The sequence below is a fragment of the Lytechinus variegatus genome, chromosome 7, assembly GCF_018143015.1.
Source record: "Lytechinus variegatus isolate NC3 chromosome 7, Lvar_3.0, whole genome shotgun sequence".
In the NCBI taxonomy this organism is placed as follows: Eukaryota; Metazoa; Echinodermata; class Echinoidea; order Temnopleuroida; family Toxopneustidae; genus Lytechinus; species Lytechinus variegatus.
The window spans coordinates 30,714,550-30,726,059 of record NC_054746.1 but is presented as its reverse complement, the minus strand read 5'-3'; the positions used below and the strand labels follow the sequence as shown (position 1 = coordinate 30,726,059).

General features: G+C 36.1%; 1 protein-coding gene across 1 annotated transcript in view; it reads left to right on the top strand.

The window, feature by feature from the left end:
* Positions 1 to 1,227: 1,227 nt before the first annotated feature.
* Positions 1,228 to 11,510, top strand: part of LOC121418985 (DNA-directed RNA polymerase II subunit RPB7) — a 14,740-nt gene continuing 4,457 nt past the window's right edge. The window contains exons 1-5 of the mRNA XM_041613238.1: positions 1,228 to 1,321; positions 4,547 to 4,656; positions 5,615 to 5,774; positions 6,299 to 6,349; positions 6,872 to 6,937. Coding sequence (XP_041469172.1) covers positions 1,259 to 1,321; positions 4,547 to 4,656; positions 5,615 to 5,774; positions 6,299 to 6,349; positions 6,872 to 6,937 — 450 coding nt within the window. The 5' untranslated portion in view covers positions 1,228 to 1,258. The remainder of the gene's footprint in view (positions 1,322 to 4,546; positions 4,657 to 5,614; positions 5,775 to 6,298; positions 6,350 to 6,871; positions 6,938 to 11,510) is intronic.

Below are 11,510 nucleotides of genomic sequence, written 5' to 3'. Positions count from 1 at the left end.
TTATAATCAATAAAAAAGTAATACTAAACAATATTTGAAAAATCATATACAAACTCTCATTCTTTTATGGATGGGGATTGAGTTTATTTGTTTTTAGAATATTCCAAATCCGATGTTATGCTTTAAAAACCTTTATATAATATGGGCAGTTTATCATGTTTAAGTTGACAATTTAAAGGTCAAGTCCACACCAACGAAAAGTTTATTTGAAAAAAAAAGACACTAAAAATTTCATCAAAGTCGGGGTGTAAAATAAGTATGACATTTTAAGGTTTCGCTTTTTCACAAAACACAACTCGGTAATATGCATTCGACGATGTCCCACTCTCGCTATTTCTTTTGTTTTGTATTGTTTGAATTATACAATTTTTTAATTTTTACAGATTTGCCGACAGTAAGGACTCTTTTGTTTTAAGAACCACACAATTTAAAAACAATGATGGTTACACGTGTTCACGGAAGAATAAAATTTCGTTTCATATGACAACGAGGAAAAATGAGAATATTTCATATAATTCCATGTAATGAAATAAAATGAAAGAAATAGTGCGGATGATGTCATCAGTCTCCTCATTTGCATACCGACCAGGATGTGAATATGGTGAAATTAAAACGAAAATTTAGAATGGCATAACTTTTTTATTTCACATCCGAAAAAAATAATCCGGCGAGGTCATCTGGGGCAGTATCACATGAAAAGTGCAATAATATAACAAAACTCATACCGAATAAAGCAGTTGCTCTATGATTCGTGTAATATTTCCCAAATTTCCTTGATAAAAAAAATCAAATGTTTCAACAGTACAGTAGGATAAGACCAAGTCAACCTTTTTCAACTTTGCCATAGTAATCAACACTTTGATTGTGGGCATCAACGGAAAGACAAGACAACATCATTATTTTTCCAAAATTATTTGTTTCTCAAATCTCAGGAAGACATACACTTGTCTAAATAAGAGTATTTCAGAATTTTCTTTAGCGAAGTAAGTCATTACTTAGTGACTGGAAGATTTGATCTCAATTTGTGATAAAAAAATTCCACTAGGATAAAATTTGATGGAATTGCTGATTAAAAAATCTCATGGAAAAGCCAATCTTCTGGAATGCTAAATCTTTATTTTACAGTTTTAAAGATTTCGATTGCATTCATAGAGCTAAGTAAGATGTATATCTCTATGCATGACTCTAGATCGGCAATATCAAGCCGAGTACTAGTACGGTACTACGCGTCGCGACGGTACCGTATATCTTTGCCTGCATGCCCTTGCTGACCGTTCGCGAAGTGGGAGTCGATCTTTCAAATTCAAGCATGTTTTATCACGTAAGCAACTCATAGATATATTGATTATGCTTGGATTTCATTAATACTGCCCATTTGTTACTACAGAGATAAATATTTTGTATTATTCTATCGTCAAGTCATTGATAATGTTGATTAACTGTTCTTTTTCTTTTGTTAATGTTCCCACCTATTGATTTCTGTGTTCGTGTGATGTAGAGGAGTTAACATAAATGATAAAGAGTGCCGACCGCAGCTTCGCGGGCGGGCGGCGTAGCCAGGGCAGGAGGCTCCTAAGTTGGAGAGTAAAAGTCATTCACTAACGTGTGCTTACTCTCCATGGAGCCAGGGATTGTGCACCTGTACCCATGCCTGGCTGCATTACATGCCGCCCGCGCCCGGCCTGCACAGAAATAATTGCAGCAATGCAGGCACGGGGCACTCATGGTTTCAAATCGTCTCGTGTGTGAAGGATTCATATGCACCTGGTGCACGCGAATCTTTCACACCCTTTTTACTAAAATAACTATGACTTTACATCGTAGCTAAGCATTATATTTATTCTATGACACTTACCGAACCATATGGATCGTTTGTTGAATTCTGTTTGGTGTTGTTTTTAATAAAATAAGAGCATTTTTCGTGATCTTCACTTAGATGCCTCTTGATCAGCGTTGATATCAACTTTTGCCTAAAGAGGGCGCGCGATATTATTTCAAAGTCGGTAGGCACTTAAGAACCAAGTTTGAAAGGATACTCGTAAAATTATGTCACTCTCGCCGATGAATATTCATTAGATCGTGGTCGTGCGTGTTCAATACACACTGAGTGCATGCATGCAGAGAGTTTTTATTGAACACGCACGACCACGATCTAATGATTATTCATCGCGAGAGTGACGTAATTTTACGAGTGTCCTTTCAACTTGGTTCTTAAGTGCCTACCGTACCTTTGTTTACGGTGTTGCAAGCTAGCTGCATTCTAGGCGATCAGCATTATTTTCTTGCTCGTTCAATCCACTTTCATCATCATCTTGTCAAAAGATGGCGTACTTTACCAATAAGTATATACATGAGATGCAACCTGTTGATTTTTGGTACAATTTCCTATTATGCGCTGACGACTTGAATTGAGAATGTTCGATACGAAAAATTGCTTTTCGATTGTTGTTTGCGTACTTTCCACCGCAGTATTAAGGACGGATCGAACGGAGTATCCTGGTTGAGACTTGGAGGTAAGCGATAAAAACACTTTTATAAATAATTTCCAATTCATTAAAAAAAAAAGTTAAATCATAAAAACAAATTTCCATTAGTGGAGAAATACTCAAATGTTTGGCGTTTTTTATTCCCTCACATTCGTGTGATGAATGAAAACGTCAAAGTCCACTATGAAACCACATGCGTTGTGCGAGGTTAGTATTACTAACCTCGCATGTTGTGTGAGTGGGCACGGGCCACGGCTAGCCTGGAGGCATATGGGGAGTGAAAATCATATACTGTACGTATGGTCACTCCCCACTGACGCCTGGGAGCCCAACCTATATTCCCCCACGTACGGGTACAAAACCAGAAACTTTCGCCCCCGAGAATTCTACTTTCCCTCTAAAAGATCTAGCCTTAAAACATGTACATTGGGTCCAACTTCATTTCCAACATTTCTGCGATAGTGATTTCATTTTTAAAGATGAATTCATAAGAAAACCGAAAGATTTGTTTATGAAAAGATGGGAAGAGCTTTACGGCCGTGTTTACGTCGCCATCTTGATTTCTTTGTCTTCCGCTTGGTGACAGCACGCAAATCGTGCGATTTGCGTCCTGTCGCCAAGCGGAAGACAAAGAAATCAAACTTGACTCTTAAGTAAATTTGATTCTTTGAATTATTGTTTCTTAATTAAAAATAGAGATTGAAATATGAAAATTTTCTTGAATATTACTTTCCACCAATAGAGGGCATACACAAAAATATGCCCAAAATTCAAGTTTTTGAGTGCCCTGGTGAATACAAAATTATTCCCAAGTTACTAATGAAAAATAAATTGCAACTGTACAAAAGTTAGTATTTTGGGGCACAAAAGTGATATCTTAATGATTTTTTAAAAGTGTGTACTGCATTGGCATACCATTGTCCTTCCTGTAGATTCCCCACAGGCAGGATGGTTGCAGTGAGCAAGTGATGGCCATGACTAGCGAGGAGGCTCCTGGAGATTAATGTCATATCACTGATTAACCCAGGGATTCCAGGGGCTTACCATGTATTTGACCATGCACACGGGACTAGGGTGAGTTATGGTCTAAATATTTTTCAGACTGAACTGTGAAAACAGAAATTATGCACTTACCACGATTATATGGATGAAGGTCTAACGAGTGGCAGTATCCTGACATCGAGGCAAGACTGGAACCTCAAAAAAACGAAAAGTTCTGTTGTGGTAGCTTTCTGTCTTTCAAAATTCAAAACAAAATGGCTGATCGAGACCGAGGCTATAGCATTAGCGCATACAGACTTGGTCAAATTCCCGCATGCGCCCAACAGCCTTGGTACCGGTCTTGATCGGCCATTTTGTTTTGAACTTTGAAAGAAGGAGAGCTACCGCGACAGAACTTTTCATTTTTTTGAGGTTCTAGTCTGTGCTTTGTTGTCAGGATACTGCCACTCGTTAGACCTTCATCCATATAATCGTGGTTAGTGCATAATTTCTGTTTTCACAATTCAGTCGGAGAAATATTTAGACCATAAATCACCCCTGTCCTGTGTGTATGGTCAAATACACGGTAAGCCCCTGGGTTAATCACTGATGTGCTTTAAAATTTTCACAGAGCCAGGGACGAGATGCCATTACTCTATGCGCACCTAGTATTTTGGAGAAAATGTTGCTCAAAAATACTCATTTTCTTTAGGGTTTTGAGCCCAAACTTATGTGGGCTACAATATAATTTTAATTTTAATCCTGTTGGCCCAAAATATATTATATTTTTAACTAATATTACACATATAATGAATGAAATTATTAAGAGTAGAGGAGTGTTTTATCACAGTCTGTTATTGTCGCCATCTTGCCGTGTATGTTATTGTAGCCTAGCTACAAGAATTATAGAGGGCAACAACAGCATGAGCAGTGCAAAATTAGATTTAAAAAAATATACTTGTAGTTGTATCGGCCAATAAATATCCTGAATCTTATCTTAAAGGTGATGATTTTTTAGATGCCTCCACGATAATCGTTATCAAATCAAAAGCATGAAAGAGTCTGTTTTTTTTCTCTAGGTATCACTTGAACATGAAATTCTCCTTCATCCAAGATACTTTGGACCGAGCCTACTCAACACTGTCAAACAGAAGTTGTTTACTGAAGTAGAAGGGACCTGTACTGGGAAGTGAGTACACCTATTGTTAAATTTATGAATAAGCCTAAGCCACTTTCAAGATAGCACTTGTGTCAGTAATGATCCTCCTTTAGAAATAGGATGAAAAGTATATCAGTTTATAACTTTATTAGGGAATCATTCATTTATTGACAATGACATATTTTTCTTTATCGATCAGTTGTATATGGTTGTAAAGTTTGATGGAATGTAGGAATCAGTTGTATAAATGCAAATATTTACACATTGTGCAGCACTCAAACCAAGTGAGGTTGATGGGTATCGGCAGGAAGTAATTCTTATAAAAGCTGTGTGCACCAGAATCTGTAGACTAGCTTAGCCAGGGTGATATAGGAGCGCCTTGAAAACCCAGCAAAGTGGATACGTGCGCTATACAAATCCTATATTATTATTTACATGTATGTAGTTCCTTGTGAATGGATTAGTGAGTTATTAGGAACTTATATTATCACACAACAGTCAAAAACATATTCGGCAAGAGCCTGCCAGAATTTCATCATGTTTCCTACATGTCTGAATCACATCAACTAGTTTGTTATTGGAAGCTTTTGTATGTTTTGTGAATTTGGATCCAGGTTTATACATTCTGATGGTTGGTCTAAACCAAAGATAAAAACAAATTATTAAAAACTCACCAAATAGAATATATTAAGGCAGACTTTCACTTGCCTGAATATATATTGTTTTTAGGTAGAAACATTTAGTATTGAAGATCTCGGACTATGAGTAGAATAACTGTTATGAACAATGTTTCTGAAGGAATGTAGCACACTGTTGCAATGATATTCTATTCTAATGTAGGTATAGCTTCATCATTGCTGATGTTGATAACATTGTTGTTGAAATGTCTAGTATTGAAGATGGTTTCTGAATCTAAATTTATTGACTTGTATGTTTTTGAAGGAATGTCCCTTACTGATGACATTCTGTTCTAATGTATAATATCTAGGTATGGCTTTGTCATTGCTGTTACGACCATTGATAACATTGGTGCCGGGATGATTCAACCGAGCAGGGGCTTTGTTCTCTACCCAGTCAAATACAAGGCAATAGTATTCAGACCATTCAAAGGAGAGGTAGTAGATGCTGTAGTCACACAGGTCAACAAGGTGAGAATTTGATTTTGGACAATGAGGTAACTACTGACCAAGGTCAAGATGATAGGTCACATATCAAGTGACCAACAACTAGTGTTTGATGATTTAAGTTGGTCAACTTGGAAACAAGTGATAATCAGTCTCAACTGGGTGATTGGGGGGTGATGAACAGCTTAGGCCATCCATATCATAATTGACCTATAATCTATAATTAAATTGTAACTTGTGGTTGAAAGCTAATTATATGATATCTGATTACTTATGAATTCATGCACTTGCAATATAGGTATGTATTTGTGATACTTGTAAAGTCATTTCATTGAAGTGGTAGAATTTATTTAAACATGTGAATTCTGGTACTGCTATAATATTAATGATATGAATCAAGTTTTTACATTTTCTCAAGTCTTGCTGATTTGAACCCCGTTCTTCCATGTGCTTGTTTGTGTAACCTGACCAAAGCGAGAAGTTTTGAAAATAAATTACTTTTAATTTTTCCTTTAATACATGTAGGGTATATCTTAATTTTTTCCTAGGTTGGTCTTTTCACAGAAATTGGGCCTTTGTCATGTTTCATCTCAAGACATGTGAGTACTTATTTTTTTTGTAAGAAAACCAAACAAAATCATATTATCTGTTGTTCCTGTTCATGATTTGCAAATATTATTTTGTTGCTTAATTTCCCCCACAAAATTTGAAACATACAAAGCTAAATTTGTTTGTGTCTCAGTTCAGTGGATCCTACTTTTCCTGTTTTAGTGAGATATATCCATGTCCATGCAACGCTGTTTTATATCACACCATTTCATTCATCCAATCAGCCTTGCAACAGCATATTTCACATTAGTCAAAACTTTGCCTAAGTTGGCTTAATCTTAATAAAGTTCTCTAATTATCTTGATGTCTTTTGGTCATCATGTACATTGAAATTGGTGTGAGGCAAAGCTATTTCATCAGATAAGAAGACTCAACTTCTGGTGAATTTGAATGCAAAATTATGCGCTTGTGCGCTTTGAAACACCAGTATAAAGCGCCCTACAAATGTTATTATTAAATATGAAGTATATCTCAAGTTTGCTTTTTAACGATGACCATTGTTATATTTACAGTCCATTCCAGCTGATATGGAATTCGACCCCAACTCAAATCCACCATGTTACAAGACAAAGGATGAGGTAAGGCTCTCTTTCATGTCATCCTGGGACCCATAACACTATAAGCTTAGTGATTGATTGTACATTTGATTTATATGATTGATTGTTCATAGTGGTCAGTGCAATCAATCATGGAAATGAGACTTGTGATCAATTGTTATGCTTTGTGTTATAGGGTCCAGAGGTCTGTTTCTTGGGCAAGCCATCAAGATGTGATAATGAATTAATGCACAATCTTTGGGATGTCCATTGACTTGAAGGTGTCATGGGGCAGGCAGTGGATTTGTATGTGTTCTTGTGGAGTGCTAAAATTGTGTGATTCTATTCACATTGTGAATGTAATTTTCATGTACAGTTTAATCACCTGTATTTTTTTCATATCATTGGTATCAGTTGTACAATTTTGGATGAAATTCACAAAGGTTGTTTAAATCTAGCCAATTGACTATTCAAAAATCCATATGTTTAAAAAATACCAAATGGTTTAAATACCATATGTTGAATAGTATACAAAAGATGAATGTCCACCAGTGCAATGGACAGAATACTTCACGAAGTGAAAGATGAATGTTCCATTCATCGAGGCGTAGCCGAGTTGAAATGATCTTTCATTTTATCTTTCACCAAATTAAGTATTCTGTCCATTTCACAAATGAAAAGAACATTGTTTTATATGATACCTAAAAATAGATCCTTGTCATTTGGAATTTGATCAATTTGAATGCAAAAGTGTATTAAAAGTGAATGCAAATTTGTTGATTTGTCACATACAAACACGCGCACTGTAAGCATGAATGTTTTAACGTATATTGCCTGTGGTCTTGACGTGCGTGTGCAATGGACAAAATTGTATGGATCCAAAATTGCACAGATGATGTCATTGAAAAATGGGCTAAGTGATCAACATCAAACAACCAATCAAATGATGAGGATATATCTAGGTGTAACATAAAGGCAATCATACCCCAACATTCATAATATAGCATGTTTTATATCCTGCATGAATTAAATCCTGTATGCTGATTGGTCTAAAGAGCATCATGTGACCAAACCTAATCTCAATATTTTGTGATTTCCTTCAGTAAGAACTTAACAGTCAGTCGGCAAGCCCTGAAAAAGTAGCTTCTTTTATCCAAGTGATATTCATGACTATAGGGTTTTTGCATTATAGTCCAGTCATTTTAAATTTTCACTTGGAACAAATTGCAACAGAATTTATTCCAATGCAGAACGTTTCTTTGAGGTCCATAGAAGACCATACTAAAAGTCCCAGAAAATCCGAATAGGGGAAAGTGTTCTAATTTGCATAAACATAATGGTTAATTTTGGTCATATTCGCTCATTAAGTTTACGTAGCAGACGACGCCAGTGTATACTATGTACTCAGACCCGATTACAAATCATATCAATTGCGGCCTCGATATACTATAAACATTGACTTCCTCAAACTATCGCTGTATCATAAATATCAGTAAGCAAAGATTTATACCACAAGAACATTGTTACTATTAACATTAAATACATAAATTCGATTCTGTTTGGACTGTATTACTTGTTTAACATGAAAGGGTCTAGGCACTAGCATATGCTAGTCACGTGACATTGTACACCAAAATAATGACATTTTCTGCTTGCTCGATCTCAAAGTTCAAGAGAAAAATAAGATGTATAGCTATTAGACCTGCCACATCCTATTATACTACTATTTAACTGTATACCAAAGTAGCACTTTTTTCCGTATTTTGCCAATTTATGGGAAAAATCTGTCAATTTGGAGCCCCTGAAGAGGGAAGGGGTCGATGCGCCGTATTTTGCCAATCTATGGGAAAATCTGTCAATTTGGAGTCCCTGAAGAGGGAAGGGTCGATGCGCTGATAAACTAAACCTACTCATCTTTAAGCTTCAAATCATAAAAGTGACTTAACCATATAGCAGAAATGCCTTTTGCCCGAATGGGGGGGGGGGGTAAAAAATGCAATTTTGAGACTTCGGGAACCCCTAAGGGAGGTATAGGCTTTGCTGAGCCAGCACTTCTTTATTGTAGTTGATGGAGGAAAATCTACTTTTTTATCTCCAAGTGGTTACGAAACAATGAAAGAAGTTTGCTATAAGCAGAAACAACGTTTTGCCTTAATAGGGGCTCCAAATTGGCAGATTTTCCCCATAAATTATAAATAAAATAAGGAGGGGAAATAGGCAAAAACGGTGGGGAGACTTAGGGAACCCCTGAGGGGGTAGGCTTTGCTGAGCCAGAACTTCTTATGTAGCTGATATAAAGGATTTTTTTAAATCTCCAAGTGGTTACGAAACAATGAAAGTGGTTTTCTGTATATATATATAAAACATTCTTGCATCAATGAGGGCTCCGAATTGATAGATTTTTCCATAAATAGGCAAAATATGGAAAAGGGATGGTTGACTTCGGCAAACCCCTGAGAGGTAGGGTTTGCTGTGCCAGCACTTCTTTGTATGTAGCTGATGGAGGAATATCTAATTTTGTTATCTCCAAGTGGTTCCAAAGAATAAAAGTGGTCTACTGCAAAGGGGGTAACGCCTTTTATCTCATTGGGGCTCCAAAATTTTACAAGAAATGGGTAAAATACGCTTAAGGGGTGGGGTGATTTCAGCAGCTCCCTAAAGGATGTAGGCTTTGATGTGACAGCACTTCTTTATACGTAGCACATAGACAAAAGACTACTCTTTTGTTTCCAAGTGGTTTTAAAACAACAAAAGTGGCTTACACTGTAGCAGAAACATCTTTTTGCCTCAATGAGGGCTCCGGATTTATAGATTTTTCCATAAATTGGCAAAATATGGAAAAGGGGTGATTGACTTTAGCGAACCCCGCAGGGGATAGACTTTGCTGTGCCAGCACTTCTTTAAATTTAGCTGATAGAAGAAAATCTATTTTTCCATCCCCAAGTGCTTACAAAACAATTAAATCGGTTTACTGCAAAGGGGAAACGCCTATTGCCTCAATGGAGCTAAAATTTGTGCGAATTTTCCAAGAAATGAGCAAAATACAAAAAGGGGTTAGTGACTTCAGAAGACCCCTGAAAGGGTAGGCTTTGATGTGCCATCACTTCTTTATATGTAACTCAAAGAGAAAAGCCTGCTCTTTTGCCTCCAAGTGATTTCTAGACAATAAAAGTTTTTTTTCTTTGTAGCAAAACACCGCGTTGTCACATTGGGGGCTCCAAAAAGCACAATATTTTTAATAGTTGAGCTACGGATAAGGGGGTAACTTTGACAAGCTTTTGCGGGACTATGCTGTGATGTTCTTGAACGTAATTGCATACAGCATGCAGATCAATTATGCATCTTCTAACTTTTTCTAAGAAATTTAATTAACATAAAAGACTACTCTTTTGTTTCCAAGTGGTTTTAAAACAATAAAAGTGGCTTACACTGTAGCAGAAACATCTTTTTGCCTCAATGCCTCAACATAAAAGTTACTTTAAAATGAAGAAAAAGCCCTTTGCCCACATATCAATTTAAGTAATATACACCTTTGTATCGCTAGACGTCATTGTATTTACGCGTGTTAGTCACACCAACAAAGGCGAGGCAAGACCGATTTAGTTTATTGTACTATCTTCAAAGGCATCCAAGCGATCGCGTTGTAGTCGATATAAAAGGGTGACTGGACACGGAGGTTGGTTTTTGGTGTCACTTTATCGCAATATCGCATAATACATTCGGATGTATTTGCCCTTAATCTAAGCAAGTTAAGACATTAATACTGTTATGAAGCATATCAATTTTTTTCGTTGATATATCCCCTTTCTTGTCGAATGCTGATATTTTACATTAGTTGTTGATGCTAATGTTAAAACAGAAAGATTTCAATGCACATGCAAATTTTTGACCGAAAACACGAAAATTTTGGCATAATTTCTCACATTTTTCGAAAAATCTGAACCGGACAGTCCCAGAAACGATTGCAACCGATTTATGATATCTTAATCATAGTGAATTGCGTATTCATTTCAAGATTTTTCCATTATCTGTACAAAAAATATTAAGGATAAGGCATATCAATTAATTTTGGCAGCCATCTTGGATTTATGCAAATTAGATGCCTTTCCCCTATTCGGAAAGTTTGGGACTTTTAGTATGTTGTACTAGGGACCTTACAGAAATGCATTGTGATAAAAAAAATTCTGTTGCAATTTGTTCCAAGTTTGGTCAAAATTTGGGCTAAAATGACTGGGCTATTATTAATGAGCTTGGTGCGAACCAAAACACCTCTTTTTATTCTGCCATTGCTGCTCTAAATATTAACCAAATTTCATATTTTTGGTATCTTTGTAAAGAAGAAGAATCATTCTTTCAGGTCATGTGTTTGGAATTTTTTTAAAATGTTGTAATATAGGGAAAACTTTTGATATAAAACATGAAACAAAATGATTTTTTTCATGCAACAAATGTTGTTGTTTTCACACTTGATTTCTGTTTGAGCACAAATGATTTTCAGATCATAATAAAGCTGAAGATCTACGCTTTAATATGATATAATTTGTATAAGAAGATGTATCTTAGATGGGTCAGCAGCCAGCTTTTCATAGGTCAAGTACATTTAGCAGCTCAAAAA